The sequence below is a fragment of the Ursus maritimus genome, unplaced genomic scaffold, assembly GCF_017311325.1.
Source record: "Ursus maritimus isolate PB19 unplaced genomic scaffold, ASM1731132v1 scaffold_21, whole genome shotgun sequence".
NCBI classification, from domain to species: domain Eukaryota; kingdom Metazoa; phylum Chordata; class Mammalia; order Carnivora; family Ursidae; genus Ursus; species Ursus maritimus.
In genome coordinates, this window is record NW_024424564.1 from 20632782 (window position 1) to 20655981 (window position 23200).

The 23200-nt window shown below is 37.5% G+C and overlaps 1 protein-coding gene across 1 annotated transcript in view; it reads left to right on the forward strand.

The window, feature by feature from the left end:
- Positions 1-23200, forward strand: part of ACSS3 (acyl-CoA synthetase short chain family member 3) — a 149047-nt gene that overhangs the window by 70028 nt on the left and 55819 nt on the right. The window contains exon 8 of the mRNA XM_008710354.2: positions 17476-17627. Coding sequence (XP_008708576.2) covers positions 17476-17627 — 152 coding nt within the window. The remainder of the gene's footprint in view (positions 1-17475; positions 17628-23200) is intronic.

Genomic DNA, 23200 nt, shown 5'->3' on the forward strand with positions numbered 1-23200 from the left:
CACCAGCAACAATGAGAAGCAGTCTCCCAGTTGGGTATCAATGGAGGCCAAATGAAGAATCTGGATTTCTAGCCCCTCCTGTCCCTTCCTTGATGGAGTGAAACTAAAGTAAAGCCATCTGTAACAAAAGATGTCAATATGAGCCAGTCTCATAATACACACAGTGTCCAAGCTTTGATGAAAAAAAAAATCACTCCTCATGTCAAGAACTAGAATGATCTCAAGCTGCATGGAAAAAAAAAATTGATAGAGACCAACACTGAGATGACAGAGATGTTAGAATTACCTGACAAAGATTTTAAAAGAGCCATGATAAAATTATTTCCATATGTGATTATGAACATTCTTGAAAGAATGGAAAAATAGAAAGTCACAATAAAGGTGTAGGAGTTATAAAGGACAATCATATGGAAATCTTAGAACTGAAAGGTACAATAACCTAAAATAAAAACTCATTGGGGATATGGATGAAATAAGTGAAGGGAATTAAGAGGTACAAACTTCTAGTTATCAAATACATAAGTCACAGAGATGAAAAGTACAGCATGAGGAATGTGGTTAATAATATTATAATACTGTTGTATCATGACAGATGGTAAGCACACTTCTCATGGTGAGGATCATGTAATGTATAAACTTGTCATCACTGTGTTGTACACCTGAAGCTAATATAACATTGTCAACTATAATTAAATAAAAAATTAAAAAAAAAAAAAGCTCAGTGGATGAGCTCAATACTAGAATGGAGGGGACAGAGGAAAGAATCAGTGAACTGGAAAACTGGAAGAAGGGACAATAGAAATTATCCAATCTGAACAAGAGAAAAAGAATAGACTGAAAAGAAAAATGAGTAGAGCCTCAGGGACATGTGGAAAGATAACACAAGATCTAATATTTTTGACAACAGAGTCATGAAAGGAGACGAGGAGGGGGGTGGGGCTGAAAAAGTACTGAAAAAAGTAGTGAAAATTCTCAACTTCTCAAGTTTAGCCAAAGATATGCATCTGTAGATTCAAAAAACTGAGTAAACTTCCAAATGGTAAAATTACAGAAACACATACACACAAACAAATCACAGACTTCTGAAAGCTAAAGAAAAAAGTCATCTTGAGACTTGGGAGAAAGAAAGGATACCTTACCTGTGGGGGAAAGCCATTTGTCATTTTGTTTTGTTTTGTTTTTTTAGGATTTATTTATTTGAGAGAAAGAGGAAGAAAGAGTGTGCTAGCGGGGGAAGGGGCAGAGGGAGAGGGAGAGAGAGAATTCTCAGGCAGACTCCCTGCAGAGCCTCGCGTGGGGCTCCATCCCAGGACCCTGAGATCATGACCTGAGCCAAATTCAAGAGTCAGCCACTTAACTGGCTGAGCCACCCAGGCATCCTGGGAAAGCCATTTGAATGACAGGATTTTTCTTCGGAGGCCATAGGAAAGTGACACAGCATATTTCAAGTGTGGAAAGAAAGGAATTGTCAATCCAGAATCCTATATCCATCAAAATATACTTTGGGAATAAAGAAGAAATAAGGACATTCTCAAGATGAAGAAAAACTTAAGAGAATTTGTCACCATAGGCTTCCCCTAAAGGAATGGGGATAATGATAAAAGATACTTAATGATAAAAGACTTAATACTCCTTCCTGTGTCTAGACCAAAGCAAGGATGCTCACTCTGTCCCTCTATTCAGCGTAGTCCCAGAAACAAAAACAAAAACATTTTAGAAAGGAAGAAATAAAATTGTCTCTCTTTGAGGCTGCATGATTATCTATGTAGAAAATTATAGAACATCTAAAAAACCGTAATTAATAAGTGAGTTCCGTGAGGTCTCAGGATACAAGATGAACACACAAATATCCGCTGTGTTTCTGTATACTAGCAATGGACACCTGGGACTACGTTGGGCAATGAGGGATCCTTATGGAGATGGAACTGTTCTGTGTCTTGCAAGGTCTATTTGCATGTGAATCTACAGTTATCTCATATAAAAAGTTTAATTCAAAAATTAAAAAGTCTTCAAAGAACTCTGGTCTCTTAAAAAACATAATTCAAACTCATTTGGCTGATACAAGTGATTGATGGCTATCTGCTTTTTGCCTATGTTTACAGTCTTATCTCTGGTTCCTGGCCTCTGACTCAGCTTTGCACTTAAGAATCTGTCACATGGGCTCTTACATGAGCAGAACTGCCAGTAATTGAGTTGTTCCTGCTAGTAAAATTCCACTTTTGTTCTGATCATGTTGCAAAGTGGTCCTTTTTCTTAAGGGAGCAAGTTAAATATCACGTCCTCTCTTGTATTTCCTTTACTTTCCTCAGGCCAATTCAGGTGTTTTCTGTGCTTCTGGTATACCATGTAGATTTCTCTGATCTTGCAGACTCAGAGGACAGGGGGTGTTTGTCATTTCTGTACCCCCCCCATGCCTGGCACAGTGCCTTCCAGGTGGTTGGTAAAATTTGTTGTGTAAATGGGCCATTTCTCAGGGGATTAATTGACAACTCGAGCATGCAAAATACAGGGAAAAAACTTGTTTGCTCGATTAATTAAAACAAAACTAAAATAAACTGAAAATGAGTTCTGACTTGTCACCGGGCCAGCAAGTACAAAAAATATTTATTAACCTCCGTAAAATGATAATCCCATTTGCCCCCCAATTTTGGGTGCATTACCAAATTGTTATTTTATTTTAGTCTGATGAGTGTTTTTTTTTTAATTTAGGAAGCTAAAATCTTCCATTAAAAAATTAAAAATACATTCTTTTTATAGTGAATAGAATAATATAACAGATCCTCATGGACTTCTCTCTTTTCTAAAGAGAAATAATATCATATACAACTCAGTACGTTCAAAGTTTTATTTTCACTTTTAATGAATTACAGCATTTCAAAGCTATACGATAGTGAATTGGTGAGTGTGATATTTTTACATAATGATGAATTTTGATTTAATAAAAATTGATGATCTGAAGTACTAGTTCATTGTGTGCCCAAGTCATCTAGAGTTCATAAAACATATCTCTTATTGAATGTAAATAGTTCATGATACTTTATGAATGAATAATGAATGAATCCTTTTTCTCAGCAAAGATGATTTTTTTATATTCTGGAATTTAATACACATCTATAACTACATGGGCTGAAAAAACTAAAAAATGTAACATTATAACCAAGTTGGAAAATCAGTTTAACTTCTAGATATGTTAAGAATCACCCACCTGAAACAATGTGTGTTTCAACATGAACGCCTCGAGTGGAAAATACGATTTTCGTTTCCACCACAGAGGACACATAGCTCTGCATCTGTAGGGTGAAAACATACTGGAAATCCTGGTTGTCGGCTTTGGCTTTAGCTTCCTGATAATTACCAAATTTGTAACACATTTCTATTTCTTTCATTAAAACAGACAAACAACAACCCCCCAAAAAATTCCACAAAAATTCTCAATTCCCTTATCCCCTTGCAGTTAGAACATCATCTTTGCAGTAGAACATTCATCTTTGAAGGCTTGCCTTACTCCACGGTCCTCTCCCGTTGGCATCTGTTACCATTATTCCATTATAACAGCTTTTGATCATTTCCCTGGTGATCTCTAGTTTTCCAAACGCTAATGGGCATTTTCAGTCCTTATCATTCTTGGCTTCTCAACCCTTGAAGGTTGTTGAATTTCTCTCTTCCTTTCTTAGGCACAGCCTGCTCTTGTTTTCCTGAAGTTATTCTAATGCTCATTCCTGTTACAGGAATTTGGCCATTTGTTGCCTGAAATAATTCCTCAGCTCGTGTCTCTTCCTCATGGAAGCCTTCCTTGACCTCTCTGACTAGGTCAAATCTTGTCCTTTCTCATAAATGCCTTAAGTTTTTTCCTCCCTGGCTTGTGTCCCAGATCCAGTTTCATGTTAGTTTATAGGCACCTTTGATTTGTTTATTTGCCCCGTCTGCTCTAAACTCTGAGAAGATCATCTTAGTGTTTGCTCACCACCAATTCTCAGCTACTAGCCTTCAAAAGAAATATTATACATTAATACATATATTTCATATATATTCAGTCATTTATAACATAAGCATTATTTCTCTTGAATTTTAGTCCAGTGCCAGTTGAGAAATACACAAAAACCTGAAATGTACACGCAGTATGTGTCCTTAGCGTTTGATCTTGTCATGTGTTTGGTTCCCAATAAGTATTTGTTAAATAAATGCCTGGATGAAGATATCAGGGGGAAAACAAAAAACAAAAAAACACTTGATTTTGTAAGTAAAGACCTTTTTTTCCTTATGAAGATATGTAATTCTAGTTATCTTTACCAAAGAATTTTATGAACTACTTAAGTAATAGGTTATATTTTTTAATAAGCAAAGATTTACTATTATTCATTGAACTGGACATATTTAAAGTATGCAATTCTAGAAGCCAGTTTAAACTGATGAGTTAAAATATGCAACCAATTCTGAACAATTCAGTCCTTATTTTTGAGAGGAAGAAAATAAACAGTGCCTTTTCAGAAATTTACTTTATTAATAGGGCACTGATTCCAACAGACCTAACCCCAACAACATACAGACCAAGACATATTTGGTATAGCAGTGTGGTCAGAAGAGAAATGAAACCAACAATACTTTAATCCAGGAACTTTAAGGTGGAAACATATTTAGCAACGTGCTATGTGTGTGCAGACACGTGTATATGTTGGTAAATGATGGTTATACTCAGAGATGCTTTTTAGCTTCTTTCTTCTGTTTTGTATTCGTCCCCTTTTACAAATAGCCTGTCATCTGCAGAATCAAAACCCAACATTTCTTCTTAAGGTAAAGAAATCTGGCTGGGCCTTCTTTCTCCTTATCTTTGCTTGGATACTAATGTACAATGTGTAACTTGTGCACACATTTCAGTTACGTAATACAGTGGAACTCAGGCTTCTATAATGGCAGCAGTGTGGCCAAGCAAGAAATCAACTTACTGGACAAACATGTCCCCATTATAGTCCTTCATGAGCCTTTTTATTTCTGGAGTGTCCGTTACATTGTCTGCTCTTTCTTTTTATTATTATTTTTTTAAGATTTTATTTATTCATTTGACAGAGAGACAGCCAGCGAGAGAGGGAACACAAACAGGGGGAGTGGGAGTGGAAGAAGCAGGCTCCCAGGGGAGCAGGGAGCCTGATGTGGGGCTCGATCCCAGAACGCTGGGATCACGCCCTGAGCCAAAGGCAGACGCTTAACGACTGCGCCATCCAGGCGCCCCTTGTCTGCTCTTTCTGATTTAATTTAGAGTCTTCTCTCTTCCTAGTCAGAACACGTAAAGATTTATTGATTTTATTCTTTTCAAACAACTCTTAGTTTTTATTTTTTCAGTTGTTTTTATTTTCTATGTGATTTATTTCTACTCTAGTCTTATTTCCTTGTTTCTGCAAACTTTGGTCTTAGTTGTTTTTTATCTAGTTCCTTGAGATGTGAAGTTAGTTCATTTATTTGAGATCTCTCTCTCTCTCTTTTTTAATGTCAGGGTTTATTGCTCTTAGTATCACTTCTGTTGCATCCTCTAAGTTTTGGTATGTTGTGTTTTCATTTTTATTTGTGTTGAGATACTTATAAAATACTCTTTTGGTTTCCTTATTGACTCAATGGTTGTTCAAGAGTGTTTTGTTTCCACATATTTATGAATTTTACTGTTTTCTTACTATTATTGATTTGTAGTTTCATTCCACTGCTGTCAGAAAAGATACTTGGAATGATTTCTATTTTCTTAAATTTGTTAAGACTTGTTCTGTGGCCTAACATATGATCTATGCTGGAGACTGTTTTAAATGCCCTTGGGAAGAATGTATGTTTCTTTGCCATTAGGTGGAAAGATGTTGGCCAAGCGGTACAAAGTTTCAGTTATTCAAGATGAATAAGTTCTGGAGGTCTTATGTACGGCAACACAACTATAGTTTAACATATTATATTGTATGCTTCAGATTTGCTAACAGGATAGATTGCAAGTGTTCTCACCACACATGCGCGCGCGCGCGCACACACACACACACACACACACACACAAAGAAAATCTTAACTATGTGAGATGATAAATATATTAATTAGCTTGATTGTGGTGATTATTTCACAATGTATATACACGAATCAAAACACCAACTTGTACATTTTAAATAGATACAATTTTTGTTTGTCAATTACACTTCAATAAATCTGAGAAAAATTGTATAAAACTGCTTGTATATAAAAATATACACAATATACTAAAATAGGTTCTACCTTGAGTTAAAAAAAAAGAAAGCAGCTTACTGTTCTTTGGCTTAGTTATTACCTAGATGGCATGTTAATTATTGGCCACCTTCAGTTTAGCTTGGCATTAAGTCATAAACTAGTTGGTGTACTTGATCTTGATATGGCAATTGTTATTTTTGTGTAATAACAGTCTCTTTGGAAGTCCTTAAGGAATGAAAACTTGCTCTCAATTTACATTTGCTTGCCTTTCACAAATTGTTATCTTATTGCAGCAAGCCATTTCGGTGAACTCTTACATACCCTCACCAGATTAGCCAGGACAGATGGCTCTCTGTTAATAATTCAACATTAACTTTGAAGATATGTACCACGTTCCACCTTCTCAGATGATAAATTAGTTAGAGGAAGTAGAGGATTTAAGCTTCTGAGCTGTGATATAGGAGCCTGGTCACTGGACTGGAAATACGAATATCTGTGTTATTTATTTTGCTTTGCTTTTATCTGCCTATATGATTTTGGGTAAATTAATTCAACCTCTTCAGGAATCCATTTCTTCATTATTAAAACTAGAGTACTGACACTGTATTCTCCCCACTCTGCACTTTGGTGAATCTTCTCCAAATCAATTATGTTTTTTTCCCCTAAGATAAATATATTATTTGGTAATATGTTTTGACTTTTAATTCTGGAATTCATTTCGATTTATTTTCCTAGAAAGTGATGCTGGCTCTTCAAATGCATTTACTGAATTCATTCTAAATTAGTGAAAAATTTTCATGTTTGAGAGGAATCACAGCAGGTTATAACTTCCAAAGAATGATTCTGAAACTTCTATTTATTAATTGTTTGGCCTCAGATAAGTTACTTAACTGCTCTCAACTTCAGTGTTCTCATCTATAAATATCAATATTAATAGTGCTTTCCTTATATATCATTAAATTGGTTAATCCATGAAAAGCCCCTAGAATAGTTTCCAGGATATAATAAGCTACTGTTATTATCCAAACATATGGATATGTTTATTCTTTCCCAGAATAAAATTCTATAGTATAAACACCAATCATTCATTCCCGTGCAATCCAGCCATGGCAATGCTTGAATTTTCAGATACTCGACATTTCGTCCTTCAAAGTCTATCCTGGTAACTCTGCAGCAGTTACCAGAGCACTAACGGCAGCTCCCTTTAGAGCCCATTAATTCTCTTCTAAGAGCCAGCCGAAGGAATCAGCACGTGGGGATGTGTCGATCCTGTTGGTATCAACTTTGAATAATGCGTAGCCTATATGGAAAATAATCCAGTGATCTGTCCCCTCAAGGATCTGTCCTTTCAGAATAGAACTGGTGAGTGAAATAAGAGTGGCTGTGAAGCCTTTTCATGTGTGAATAAATCAGTACATCTCATGGCTCACCATTATCCAAATATGTATAATCTTTCGCTTCTATTTTTTGATGGGCTTCGTCATTACTAGTTTATAAGCTGTGTATATCTTTGACGACTTCAGAATATTCAGCCTGGTAATCTCTCACTGAACGCTCTTTTCCTGAAGGAAGAGTTGAGGTACCCCTATCTATTCCTTCTTTATAGAATGATTAGTGTGAAAATGAACTCTACACTTTCCTTTATTAACGTAGGAATAAGATAAAATAATGTATATGAAATTAGTTTGAAAGCTTCAAAGAAGTATCACAATATATATGTGTAATTGGTAAAATATGATTACATACACATATTTTAGGCATCATTATTATCACTTTATATACATGGATCAAAACATTTTCCATTTTGAAAGTCTTATGTTTGAGAATATTGAGGATACTACTTTAATTACTTTCAAATTATTTTTGTATTGAACATTCTTCAGATCATCCACAGTGTATCTTCAGTGCACATATCACTTGCTTCTGTGCCACACCAGACCTGTTATCTCCGTGAAGACATCTTCTGATGTATTTTCCATACATGGACCTTCTGAATTCTTATCCCCTTCAGGGTTTCATTTTAAAAATATAATCATTGCTTTCATGTATAGAGTTACCTTCTTTTTTGCAGAAATTCTGCATTTTCCATGTTAACGTGTTTTCTTGAATTTGATGATTCATTTGTTTTAAGGACAGAGATTTGCTTCTTTCAAGCACAGGGATATGTTACTTCCTTTTAAGACCAGTAGCCATGATGTTGCTAGCTCGTACACGCTCAGAGGCACACATCAGAGTCTTCTCCCCCTCTTATCTAATGGAAAATGATTTCCTTCTTTCTTCCTTTTTTTTTAATCTAGTATAACAGCAATGTACTTTTATGTATGTACCAAAAGAGAAAAATGATGACACAGTTATTACTCGGATTCAGGCTATATAATTTGATCTTCTCAATTGGAAAAGATTGCAAAGCTGATGCCAGCATCTTTTAGATTTCTCACATGACTAGTTGTTCAAAGATATGTATTTCTGCGTTTATCTTTCTCTGCGTGTGCCTGTGTTTCATGTTGGAGCGAGCAAGTGCAGCTGTTGTCATAGCACCATCAACAGTGCTTAGTGGTGCCTGTTGTGAGCTCAGTATTTTCTAGGGGTTGAGAGGGAAACAGAGTAAGTATCAGATACACTCCTTGTCCGGAACACACTGAACAAGATAGAAGAAGAATTAAGATGAATGTAAAGGACAGAAAGGAAACAAACCAAAACACTGCCTAACGAGAACTTTCTTACACTGTGTAGAAGATAGGAAACCTTTTTCAAAAATTACATTGAGCCATTGCCTATGGTAAATACTCTACATTTGCGCCTGTTTTGATGCAATTTTCTGATGATGGAACTAAATAAGGATCAAAGAAATGACATAAGTTGACTTGGGTTACATAGCTGGTAAATGGCAGTTTGGATTCCACCCTGGCTCAAAATCCATCTACAAGTGTCTGAAGGCAAGTTTAGGATTAGAGTAGACCGGGAAAGCTTTGTGGATGAAGCAGTTCCAGTAATAATAATAGCTACTGTTGATCGGATGGTGGGTGATAGGAACTCTCCTAAGCATCGTCTTAACTATTTCTATCTGTACACCCATGGGATCTATATTTTGAGCCCCTATTTACAGCTATAGAAACTGAAAATCAGAGACATTAAGTAACTTTACCAGTGGCACGGAAGTTGGGATTTGAAACAAAGTTCTCTGCCTCCAAAAGCAGTGCTCTCTGCCCATAATTTAGAGACGAGCAATTGGGAAATTATTGAGTAGTGCCAGCTAGTGGCCAGAACCAGGGTATCAGTGATCTTTAAGGAAAAGGCAGGATATTAGGGTGTCAGGTGGATACCGTAAGCTAGAGCTCAATAGGAGGTTGAAATTAGCTCTGCTGTCTGCAGCTAGGACAGCACTGTGATGCTGGTCATCAACCCAACCGCGCTGGTTCCTACTCCTTGTGGAGGGGGAACGAGTATTTTAGTTTTGGTAACGTCAATTCTAAAGCTGCGACTCAGGCATTTGTATGATATTGGGAAGTTAAGGTTTGAAAAAGGCAACTTTCAGAATTAGAGGATGTAGATGAGTTAATAATTTAAGTCCCTGAGAGGATTAGGATACTCAGGTAAAGATTACAAAAGGGAAGCTATAAAAACTGAGAATGAAAAATTAGAGAGGCAGTGGGAAGATCGGGAAGATGGTATCGTGAAGCGGAAGGGGGTTTTCCAGAAGAGGAGGGGATCAGCAGGGCCAGGTGCTTCAGAAGGAGGTCCGGGAGGACAACAACTGAAGAAAGTTTTTGCAAGTAAGGGGTCATTAGTCAGCAATTCCATAGGAAGGTCTGTGTGTTTGTTTTGTTTTTGAACATGGGGGAAATCTGAGCATGTTTGGAGGTTATTTTAGGTAAATTTTTGGACAGTATGGAGTAGCCAGGCTTTGTACAGCCCCAGGATGAATTGTAGTGTACATAGGAATAGCCACACTTACTATTACACATTAGTGTAATAGGAGCATGAAGCCATTAAATTTCTCTGCTTACAGCAAAGTCTACTCACTCTGAGTAAAGAAAACCTGTGTTTGGGTGCACCTGGGTGGCTCAGTCGTTAGGCGTCTGCCTTCAGCTCAGGGCGTGATCCCAGGGCCCTGGGATCAAGCCCCGCATTGGGCTCCCTGCTCTGCTGGGAGCCTGCTTCTTCCTCTCCCACTCCCCCTGCTTGTGTTCCCTCTCTTGCTAGCTGTTTCTCTCTCTCTGTCAAGTAAATGAATAAATTCTTTAAAAAAAAAAAAAAAGAAGAAGAAGAAAAAGAAACCTGAGTTTGTTCCTCTGGTAGAGAGAGCAGTGATGGCTGATCAGCGTGGAGGAATTCAGAGGTGAACGCTTTCCTGCTTGAAGCCATGAGCTACCAGCCATGCCAGTGATAAACGCTCTCTGTGGCTGCTGAGGGTGGTAAATATGTCAGAGTCCCTCATTAGCTCAGCACTGGGTCTGCAGAATTACCAATTCCTGCGCTCTGCTTCATTTACTTGGCATTAATACTTTCAGAGGTAAGCATCTTTTTAGTGGGACAGATGGGCTCTTATGACCTGGGTGGAAGTGATGGCGTATCCATTGGAGGGTAGCCTCGTCGCGAGGCCCCATATGGTCCACTCTCTCAGTGATCTGGGAGAAGGCAGAGGAAGAACCAAACCAGAAGGGATCTCTCTGTCTCACTCTCTCTCTCTTTTTTAAAGATTTTATTTATCTGACAGAGAGAGACAGCAAGAGAGGGCACACAAGCAAGGGGAGTGGGAGAGGGAGAAGCAGGCTCCCGCAGAGCAGGGAGCCCGATCGGGGCTGGATCCCAGGACCCTGGGATCATGACCTGAGCTGAAGGCAGATGCTTAACAGATGAGCCACCCAGGTGCCCCCCTCTCTCTTTTTTTAAATTCAGCTTTATTAAGGTATAATGGGTGAAACTGTAGGATATTTAAAGTGTATATCACATCATCTTCAGTTTCTTTCACCAATGTTTTATGGTTTCCGGAGTATAGGTCTTTCACCTCTTTGGTTAAGTTCATCCCTAGGTATTTTATTCTTTTTGGTGCAATTGTAAATGGAGTGGTTTTCTTATTTTCTCTTTCTGCTGTTTTGTTATTAATGTATGGAAGTAATGATTTTGTACCCTACAACTTCACTGAATTCATTCACTACGTCTAGTGATGTTTGGTAGAGTCTGTGCGTGTGTGTGCAGTGTCATGACATGTGCAGATCGTGACACTTTTAACTTCTTCCTTACCAATATGGATGCCAAGCTGTTTCCCAGAGCTAGACAGAACATCTTTAAAGAGATTCCTGTATTGGGGAGGCTCTCATATGCCTAGAAAACTTGGCTATGGACTCCTTTTCAGAAGCCAATCATATTGACTTATCTCCCTAGGAAAATGAATATATACACATTAAAAAAAAATCAGAATACTCATAAACTTCCCTGACGTCCAGTCAGAAACCCTTCATCTAAAAGATTAAGATATAATCTTTTCAAGCAATGATACAACCAGACAAAACCCTCAGACTGAGACTTAGCTTTCCGAAGTCTCTGGCAGCACAGAAAGAGCAGCTGGCTTGGGGCTATTCTTCTTGACTTTGGAGAAAAGATCATTGTATTCAGGGTGCTAGGTCCTATAAATCATAATATATATGTACAGTCTGGAGTCTAGTTTATAGAGCAAGACATAAAGAATGAGGCAATGCTCCCCAATTATTTTCTCACTGTATGGCCCCTATAGTCAGATTTCAGTTATCAGTATATATTTTTTTATTAATACTTGGATTGGCTCATTTATTTATAATACGTGGGAAGAGGCTAGCATTGAGGGCTAGGCTCATTCCCTAGGAAATGAGGCAGGTGATATTGCCTGGCCTCAAGTAATGCATAATATCTAAGGACTATGCACTGGTTCTCAACCCTGGCTGCAGATTAGAATTACTTAGGGGACACATGAAACATAACAATACCAGTCCCAATTTAAGGCTAATTAGATCAGAAACTCTGGGAGTGGGGAACAGACATTGGTACCTTCAAAGAGCATCCCAAGCAGGGTGCCTGGGTGGCTCAGTTGGTTAAATGTCTGCCTTCCGCTCAGGTCATGCCTCCAGGGTCTTGAGATGGAGCCCCATGTTGGGCTGCCTGCTAAGCTGGGAGTCTGCTTCTCCCTCCCTTTCCATCCCTTCCCGCTCCTTGCTCATGCTCTCTCTCTCTCAAATAAATAAATAAAATCTTTTAAAAAATAAAATAAAATAAAGCATCCCAAGCAATTCTAATTTACATTTAGGGTTGACAATCCCGGGATTGAGTCGAATTAGATAGCGGTATGGATAGGATAAAGGAAAGGGAGGTGACAGCATATTTCCACAGGTGAGGCCCATGGAATTATGGGAAATCTCTAGCAAATAATCAGTGAAGTAAGTCGATATAAATTCTTAGTTATCAATTGTATATATAAGCAAGTTTTTACTCCTTAAAAGGGAATCTGCTATGGTAACAAAATCCTAGATCTGAAGGTCTTAAGACACAGAGTGGTTCTCTTGTAGGGCTTTAAAGTGGCAGTAATGTTTTCAAGATTGGAACAAGACAATGTGAGTTATTGGAGAGGGACTTTAGGGAAGAAAAAGCGAATTTTTTAAAAGAGGTTGTATACTCATTTGATTCATATTTCAAAACTCACCAAAGGGTAAAGAGTGCAAATCTCACTGTCCTCTATTCCCAGCTGTTCAGTTTCTCTGACTCGGGAGCAGTCAGTCTTCTGTGTCTAACAGTTCATTCTTAGTTCAATGCCCCCTCCTTTATTTTCATACAAACGGCATTGTCCAAATGACAGGCACACTCCTCTGCTTTCTACCTTTCTTTCAATAAATATTCTATCCTGGGGAGCTGCATGTGTTCTAACAGGTCTCAAGTTGAGATGGTGCATGCCCAAACTTTCATCCCTCAGTGAAGACACAAGGTATGTAGGAAAGATTCAACAAATGCTGCTGCCAATCTCCTCCCACTTCCAAAATAAACAAGCCAGCACTGCTGCACCTGTCTGCTGAAATTAAATTCAGAACTAGTCTGTAAGGAATGTTGCTGTCTTCACCTTAGAAGTTCAGTACAAACATGCCTTCGGTGATATTCTCAGAAGTGGTGTTCAAAGCGACGAGATGTATTTCTAATCCTGCCACAAAAAGAGGCAAAAGCCTCAGTTGACTTGGAAATTTTTATGTCAAAGTCCGAGAAACTACAAGTAGCTTTGACACCAAGCCTTTGGATAAACTGAAATCGTAGGATTAATAAAGCAAATTATCTGTTTTTTTTCTCAAATATCTGACTATAGTGTTTAAGCTTGTCTTTGTCTTGGTAAGGTGCTGCCTTTCACCACTTTCCAGTGCTGACACTGAACCTCAGTAGGGATTATGTGAGTTCATCACTTTCCAGTGCTGACACTGAACCTCAGTACGGATTATGTGAGTTCACCACTTTCCAGTGCTGACACTGAACCTCAGCAGGGATTATGTGAGTTCATCACTTTCCAGTGCTGACACTGAACCTCAGCAGGGATTATGTGAGTTCACCACTTTCCAGTGCTGACACTGAACCTCAGTACGGATTATGTGAGTTCACCACTTTCCAGTGCTGACACTGAACCTCAGCAGGGATTATGTGAGTTCACCACTTTCCAGTGCTGACACTGAACCTCAGTACGGATTATGTGAGTTCACCACTTTCCAGTGCTGACACTGAACCTCAGCAGGGATTATGTGAGTTCATCACTTTCCAGTGCTGACACTGAACCTCAGCAGGGATTATGTGAGAAGCGGAGACTTCACCTGGTTTTCTAACTCGTGGTCTATCGTCTCTGGTTCCTTAAAACTTATCACATTGAATCATAAGTGGTAGAAAATTGTAGGTACAACTTAATCTTCAGGTATTTATTGGTCTTGGTTCCTATGCTTTGTACCGTTGCTAACCACATTATAAATATTAGCTGTTGGTGTTTTATAAATATCTGATATTAAAAATTCATGATTTATAACAGCCGAAGGCATAGAATCTCTGCCTTGCCATTGTAGGGATTGCTTTTTGCTTTTGGTTTCTGGGCAGCAATGGACACTTTGGCCCTTTATTTGGGGAAAGGGAATAAAAGCAAATGGTAATGACATCAGTTTGAGTTTTGAAGAGTTTTTAAGTTATTGTTACCTTTTAGCCACATTACTGCTTCAGTGTGTATGTTAAAAATCCCCACAGTTTTAGAATCTTCCTCCTTTTTCAGTTGAATATTGTTTGGTTGTTGCTCCTCACTGAATATGCAAGTTCTGGAATCAGAGTGAGTCATTTTCTCCAGGCAACTCAGTGTGGTTAGTGTGTTGTTATTTTTTAAAAGTATTGTAAAGGGATTACATTGCCTGCGTGTGCATGCGTGTGTGTGCATGTGCACAAGCTTGTGTATGGACAGAGGGCGGGGAGAAGAGTGTTCAGTAAAACCAATAAGCCATTGAGTCACTAAGGTCTAAAATAGTGAAACATAGCATCAAATGATTCTGTGGAATGGACAATGAAATGCAAAAATCTGAACCTTTCCGAGGTCAACTAACTTACAAATGAATATGGTGAGATTATATCTATCACTTCCATCAGTGTCCTAATAAGAATGCTATGTTGTCGTGATTTTTACGCTCAATCAATAGAATATTGATGAAAATGTACTTCTTGTGGGTCAAAATTGCAACACTTATTATTATATTATTTGTAAAAAGATATGGTAGAGTTTTTAACTGATATTTTTAATGTTTAAGCTGTCATTATCATTAGACATAATTGAAGGCATTATAAAATATATCAAATTGTGCCCTCTATGTAGGTAATCATTATGGTATAGCATTTTGTTATGACGCTAATATCGCCCCTTAGTGAGTATATTATCTTTGTCCCGTGATGCTGGAACTGTAGTAGAATTCAATTCCAATTGGCTATAAAGTATCTTTCTTCAGTGGAGGTCAAACTGCTTTAAAATATTATCTCAGGGCTTTTAGCTTATCGAGGAAATATTGGGAAAGTGGTTTATTCTTCTGTAACGGGCCAGGGAATGGCAGCATAGACAGGAAAAGTCAATTGTATAAGGTCAGTTAATAAATCATCGTTATGTGGGTGAGATCAAGTTTCCAAAGTCACAATCTAGTATACCAGGGAAGGAACAGTGCCTGAGACATATCGAAAAAGGAAAAGTCAAATGTTTACCTCAGTTGGTTCAAAAGAATAAAGCTACTGGTTCATTTCAGACCGATGTGCTCAAGGCTGCAAAATTTGTGAGTCAAGTTATGTATATGAGTTGCCAGGTTTTATCTGGCAGCTTTTTATACTATATTAACGTGTTGACCTGTATGAGGTGGTAATGGAATAAATTGAAATCAAGTGTTTCGGGATAGTTGTAATAATAAAAATGAATTTCTAGTTGCAATAAATACTTTGGTTTTAAAAGAGCAAGAGAAAAAGCAACAGAATATAAGAAAGAGGTTATATTTTTAAAAAAGAAAATATACTTACATTAAAGAATATTAAGGGCAATCATTAAAAAAAAAGAAGATACAAACTAATAATGCCCTATCCAAGATCGAAGTAGACGGAGGTAGTGAATCAAAATTCATGAACAGCTATGGTTGGCCTCTTCTTATCATCCGTTCATTTATTATTCTCTGTTGGGGGAGATCTCTCAGTTTGCTACCAGCAACTTCTTTCCTCTTTTTACCCTATCAGTGTTTCCCAAGTGTGTTTTCCAGAATGTGAGATCCATGAGATGTTCATATAGGGGGTGTGGACAGAGAAGTTGAGGACAGATTACATACAGTAACTGTCTTTTGGGAATTCCTCATGTTCTTTAACACTTTTAAGTCTTCAAGAAATTGTCGAAAATCAGAAACAAGTTGTCCATTTTTTATCCCAACCCCTTCCAAAAGGATTTGATTATGAAATATATATATATATGTAATATATTTTTTCACATAACATATATTAACATTCCAGGCATCTTGCTTTAGAATCAAAGGAAAAAGTAGCAGTGATGAGAATGGATTGAGGAATGAGGGGATATGATTGGGCCAACATAGATTCTATGGAACACTTAGAATTTTTATAGAATCACTAATTTATGTATGCTATGCTCATTTTCCATTTCACAGAAACTTCTATTAAAAAATGCTTTGGGGGGCACCTGGGTGGCTCAGTCATTGAAGCAACTGGCTCTTGACTTTGGCTCAGGTTATACTCTGTCAGGGTTGTGAGATCCAGCCCCACGTCAGGCTCTGTGCTGAGCACGGAGCCTGATTGGGAGTCCCTCTCTCTCTCTCTCTCTCCCCCTCTGCCTCTGTCCATGGTGTGCTGTCTTTCTTAAAAAAAAAAAAAAAAAAAAAAAAAAAAAAAAAAAAATTGTGTCCTTTTGATTACATGTTCTATAAAAAGTGTTAGGTTTTGATTCATGGATTTTCCCCTGAATATGTAAAATGTCATTTCGAGGCTATAGAAAACATACATTTGGGGATTTCTTACTGAATTTTTTTTAAGTCACAGAAGTTGCTTTCCTTGGAGTGAGGCATTTAACTGAAAAAGTCATTGTTCAGAAATCACTGTGATTTCCTATTTTTCTCTCTTCCCAAACACTTTGAGAATTGCTATTGTCACCTCTACTTTTTTTAAGATTTTATTTATTTTTAGAGAGGCAGAGTGCTTGAACTGGGGGAGGGGCAGAGGGAAAGGGAAAGGGGTAATCTCCTGCAGACCATACTGAGCAGCCCAATGTGGGGCTCAATCTCAGGACCCTGAGATCATGACCTGAGCTGAAATTAGGAGTCCACGGCTTAACCGACTGAGCCACCCAGGCGCCCCATTATTGTCACTTTTAAAAGTAACTATGAAAAAGAGTGCTAAAGTTAGAAATTCATAGCAGTCATATTTCTCTTTTGGTCTACCACCCAAAACATGGTATTTAATTTCTTGGCTAATGGAAGACTATTTTATATCATTAATTTGAATGTGATATGTATTTCCCGTCCTTTATCTTTCAAAACTTAAGAAAGGAACAATTGCAGTTTGAAAAGCTTTTAGGATGATGTAATGGAGCAAATGGCCTCTTTGAAGCCTGGGCATTTGCTTTGTTTTATTTATGATAGACCATGGGGATATTTTAAAACCAAGATTTGTTGAGCACCCCATTTTATTAATATTGCTGTGTTAAATGTATAAGTATTGACCTGTCAGTGAAATATGAGACATTTTACCCTGTGACATTTTAAATGAATCTCATTGTAGGGGAAGCCTGTGGGAACACCAGATGCTGGCGCTTATTTCCGCGTGCTCGCGGAGCATGGAGTAGCTGCCTTGTTTACAGCGCCGACTGCAATTAGAGCCATCCGTCAACAGGACCCTGGGGCAGCCTTGGGGAAGCAGTACTCTCTGACAAGGTGAACTTGGGATGCACAGGGCAAATTACATTAAAAACTGCAATCAGAATGAATAACTGAACATTATATATATATTTTTTTGGCACTGCGATACCTCTATGGAAAGAGCCAGAAGATTCTGAATGTTATTGAGAATGACTGTTCTAAACATAGCTTTGAATTAGTTAGAATTTTAACTATACTATGAATATTTTTTAATGCCATATTGTGTTTCAGTTCAAATCTTACCAAAATATTTCTCTTTTTTAAACCACCGTGCTTATATTTTCCTTAAAGTAAAATGCTGTGATTTAAAATGCATTTATACATACATAATGGTATCTGTCTTTTGAAAATAAAATAATAGTGAAGGAAAATATTATTTGATTTCATATATACAGATAAAATGTGAAAATTATAGTCCAAGTTATGTTGTTGAAAGAGTGGAGGAAATTGTTTTTCTATTGTTTTGTAATAATATGCTCTGAATAGTTTAAATATTTTTTGCTGGTTTATTGACATCCATTTTAGTTTAATGATATGTATATTCAAAGATAATTATAGCAATTTGTATCTTCAAGGCAGTTTCCAGCATCAGTTCTTTTTGAACCTCTTTGAAATTGGTCCCTGCTATCATCAACTAAAAGAAGGATTTTGTAGTTTCTTCAAGTCAAAAAATGGGTTTGAATTATTGTCTTGAATTTTTTTAAGTTAAATGCCACGTGTTATGAATTTTAAAGCCCAAAGAAGGAGTTAAAATAGATATCATACACTGATTGCAGATGTAAGCAAGAAACTTTCAGTTTGGGCTGTCGAGGTTTTGGTTTTGGTTCTTGTCCTTCTGTTTTTTTGTTTTATGAAAAATTAGCTCTGGATTTACGTAAAATTTTACCCATCATCTAAAGAAGACACTCATTAAGATACAAGCGTTCGTAAAATGAACCTTCCAATATTTCTACTCCTTTCACTTTGTCCCTTCATTTACTGCATTTTAATTTTATTTTCTCCATCTCAGCCAAAAGGATAGAAGAATAGGGTTCGGTAAGAACGTCTTAGGCCGTGTACAGTCTCTGTGGCTTAGACGGTTCCGGGGAGTTTTGAGGAACCCGTGATTGGAGTTGTTTGCACTGTCTCTTTCCTAACAAGTGCGTTCTGATTGCAGGGTGTGAGGCTGTGTGACCTGCAGGCTAAGGAAGGTCTCTTATTTGCTACATCATCCTCTTTTCCCATTTGTACATGGGTTTTAGACGTTATCCATTACTGTGAAGGCAGGAACCTTTTCTAACGGTACTAACCGATAAAGCATCCAATAGTACTGCGGGCCTATTAAATCCTCACTTTTTTTTTCAAACTAACACTGATATGGAGCATGAGATTTTAGTGTAAGAGAAATTGCAGTAATTTCCCCCGGGTAATTGTCTGTCTTTAGGCCCCTAAGTTATGCATGGTGGTGTGCACATATGTTTTTAATAGATATTTAATGATGTAGACACTGCAGACACCCTCAGTTATTCAAATCACTACTGTTAGTAAATGCAAACGTTTACTGATCACCTACTATGTGCCAGGTATAAGTGGTTTAAGTTTCTCTCAGTTATCACAGTAAGTAGAAATTATGATTCTCCTCATTTTACAAATGAGTAGCATTAGGACCAGAAAGTTTAAGAAACTCTTTAGAAAGAAACTAACTCAGGCAATCTGACAAGGGCCCACATTCTTCACACAGACATATTCTTCTAATGAGAGGTAAATTAAGAAACTAACTTGATCCAGGGATTTTTGTCACTTGTGGGATAAAAGCAGCTTTTACGTCTTATATATTTTTAGCCTATTCAAATAATACCTTCACTGAACTTCTGTAATGGATTCTCACTTGTGAACGAAGGGGATGTTAGAAGGGACCTCAAAAATCCACTATCTGATTTTAAAAGCAAGGAAACCAAGTCCAAAAACGTTAAGTTTGGGTTAGAGACAGACTAAAGAACAGTACTCAAGTCTTTTCACACAGCTGTACCTTTCGTTTTATATTTATGTTCCAGACATTCCATACTTACTTAGTGAACTGACATTCCCCAGGTATTATTGCAGGCTCGTGACTGGTCTGCAGCTCTTGCTTCCTCTCTTCTCTGATAGGACATTTCAGATGATGAAATTATGTTTTTCAAATGTGTTACGTATCTCCTTAAAGATTGTTTTAAAATAAATTCGGAGATTTGCCAAAAATTTTTGCTCCCAAAGCAGATTTCAGAAGATATTCTTAAATAGGGAACTAAGCAGAACTATAAATTCATTGTATCATGATGATTCGAAGTCAGAAGAGCAGATTAGAGGTCATCTACTCTCATCACCTCATTTCACAACTGAGAAGATGTTGTCCCGAAGAGGTGCAGTGACATGCCCAGGATTACAGAGCTACCCTGCAGCAAAGCTGGGACTAGGCAATACTGTACTGACGATCGTGCTGTAGTTGATTCTCGCTCTGGAGTTAGACATACTGGGTTCAAGTCTACCATTTACCGGTTGTGTGACCTCAAGAAAGTTACATAGCCTCTCTGTTCTTTTTGCTGTTTTTCTTCTTATTGCTCTCCTCCCCCTTCCCTCCCCCTCCTTCTCCTTCCAGACCATAAGTATAGTAACAGTACGAGAATATCATGAAGCTGAAATGTATACAGTCATGTAAAATACTTGGAACAGTTCTTAACATAGACCGTCATCGCTGCTGTTACTTTTTGCTTTCTAATGTGCTGCTTTTCTTCATCACATCATGCTGATTTATTTTCCCATGATCTGCTAGCTCAGTCTTAATCAAGGCAGAAAAATTCCATTCTGCTACTTCCATTCAAGGTATCCCAGTCCCTCATACTCTGATGCAGCCCTTCTTTTCCAATTGCATAATAATGAGGGATAATACAAAAAAGAAAAAGCGGAGCACCAGAGATGAGCTCAGAAATAAAGGAAACGTATCTGCGGATTGGAAATAGAATCGATCTGCAAAATAGTAAGCGTGGCCGAAGCCAGAGGCCTGCTAGTGTACAAGCAGGCTTTGGCTGCAGACTAGAGGCTCAGTATGCCCCTGTTTTGACGGTGGAGTCAGGGCCAGCTCAGGGCTTGAACATGCAGTGGGGTGTTAACACCTCACACACGGCAGGAGATGATAATAATGGTGAGAGGGTGTTTTCTGGGACTGGGACTTACAGCAAGCTTTCATCCAGAGGTCTGAATGAGACGGAGAACAGCCCAGCAACTGGAAACTGAATTAAACTGCCCACCTGCTGTCCTATAATAGGATCTATGATATCCTGAGTATCACTGTGTGTTAATAACAGTGCTGGACCATCACTTGACATTGGATCACTGGGCGAGAGTTACATCACCATAAACCTCTTGGACAGAGAAGGTGAACATAGGGGAGGGAGCGAGAGATAAAAATAACAACAAAGAACCTCTTTTTCTTCTACTTAAGACACCGGTACAGGAGCAGGGATCAACAAACACACTAATGAAGTTGAATAAAGGATCACATTGCTATGGAAACCTGATTGACAGAGGAGGTAGCTTAACAAATAAGTGGAAGAAGGATAGACCCTTAAATAAATTGGTACTGGAACAATTGGCTATATATGTAGAAAAAATGAGTTCCCTACTATATACTCTACACAAAAATAAATTTCAGCTGGATTCAAGGCCCTAAAATTGTAAAACAAAGAATTAATATTTTCAGAAGAAAATGGATAAATATTTTAATGTATTTTTAGTAGGGAATGACCATTTAAAAACATAAATCACAAATCATTAAGGAAAATATTGATGAAATTTTCTACACTAAAAGGAATAATCACCCACCAAAAGAATAAACAAACATAAATGACAAATTATTCACCCAGAGAAGATATTTGCAACATATATAACATTAAACAATTAGTGTACGGAAGATATAAAGAACTACAAATCAATAAGAAAACACACAACCCAATAGAAATAGGGGCAAAGGATATGGACAGTCAGTTCATGGAGAAGACAGGGTAGTCTAAAATTGAAAGATCTTTAATCTCACTAATAAACAGAGAAATAACATTTTACTCACATCATACAGGCAAAAGTTAAAATATCTAACAGTGATACTTGCTTGTAGTTTATAAAGCAGCAGAATGGTTTTTATACTACTATAGGGAGTGTAAAGTGGGAATGTCTAGTAATATCGATGCTCCGTGCACTCATATGCCCCATGTCCAAACCCGTATTAATATGGAGGGATGAGAACGAGAAACTCACAAATGCGAACGACAAACCATGTACTTGAAGGTTCCTAACAGGTTTGTTTCAAAACAAAACAAAATATAAGCAATTACATGTATAGTAAAAATGTAATGGAAAATAAATTATATACTATGGTGTATTAATTCAACAGGATATTTAGAAGTGGAAATCAACCAGAACTTCAGGTATTAGCATGGATATATGTCAAAAGCATAATTCTGAGTATAAAAAGCAAGTGAAAACTGATTGTGTTTCTCTTACATATAGTAAGGGAAATTTGAAAAACTACAAAAACCATATTGTCTTGTTCATGTATATGTAAACAGGCAAAAAAACCACAAATAAATGCGTGGGGATGAAAACCTCTGAGTAATGCTGGCTACCTCTGAGGCGGGGTGGCTAGTGGGATGGTGAAGAGAAATGAGATTTAAATAGGATTTGGAGAGAATTCAATTGTATCAATAAAATATTATTTTCTAAGTGACATAAATATGGCAGAATGATAAAACTAGGAATTATGCATAAAACTGGGCAGTGTGCACATCATAAGTCCACTATATTATCATCTACTCTTGTCCGATTTGTCAGGGAAGTTAAAAAATCTTGTAATGAAAAATTCTTCCCATTTTGTTTATGTCCTCGTTTGACATGAAATCTATGAACCACTTTGGTAAATCACGGACGTCATACTATGAATGTGTATTCATGAGTGGGAGAGGTGGGCGAGGGTACGCACGTGCACTCGCTTTGCTACTCTCTTCATTTGATCTAACATGGCTGCCAACACCCAGACAAATGACTTTCCTACTTCAGTGACCACCACTACTAAAATTTAAAAGAATAAGAAAACCTACACGTAGAAACAAAATTTCTTCGGAAAGTTATCAATCCTTCTTTTTCAACAGCTTTCAGAGATACCCTACATCTGACTCACTGCTCCAAATATGTGGTCCTCTGAGTCTCCCAGTGACAATGACCATATGTTGGCTGTCTTCGGGTTTGTGATGGATTGCAGATGAGCAATTCAAATATTCTGCTTTCGCTATTGAATCTTTTTAAAACTTAGTTGCCAGTTATCACCATGGTAGTTGAATCAGAAACGTAACTTAAAGCCATTATTGAAGAAGTGAAGTAAAATTTTAATAATTTATACAAGATAGAAAAATATTGCATCTCTCACTTATTGTATCTTAAAGCTTACTGCTTTTTCATATTTCATTGGCCATTTGAAGGTTCTGTTTGTGAAATGCTTATCCAACCAAATCTTTGGCATATTTTAATTTTCTTTTTCTTGTTGATGTTCATATTCTTTGATCCAAGTTCTTTATTGACTATAT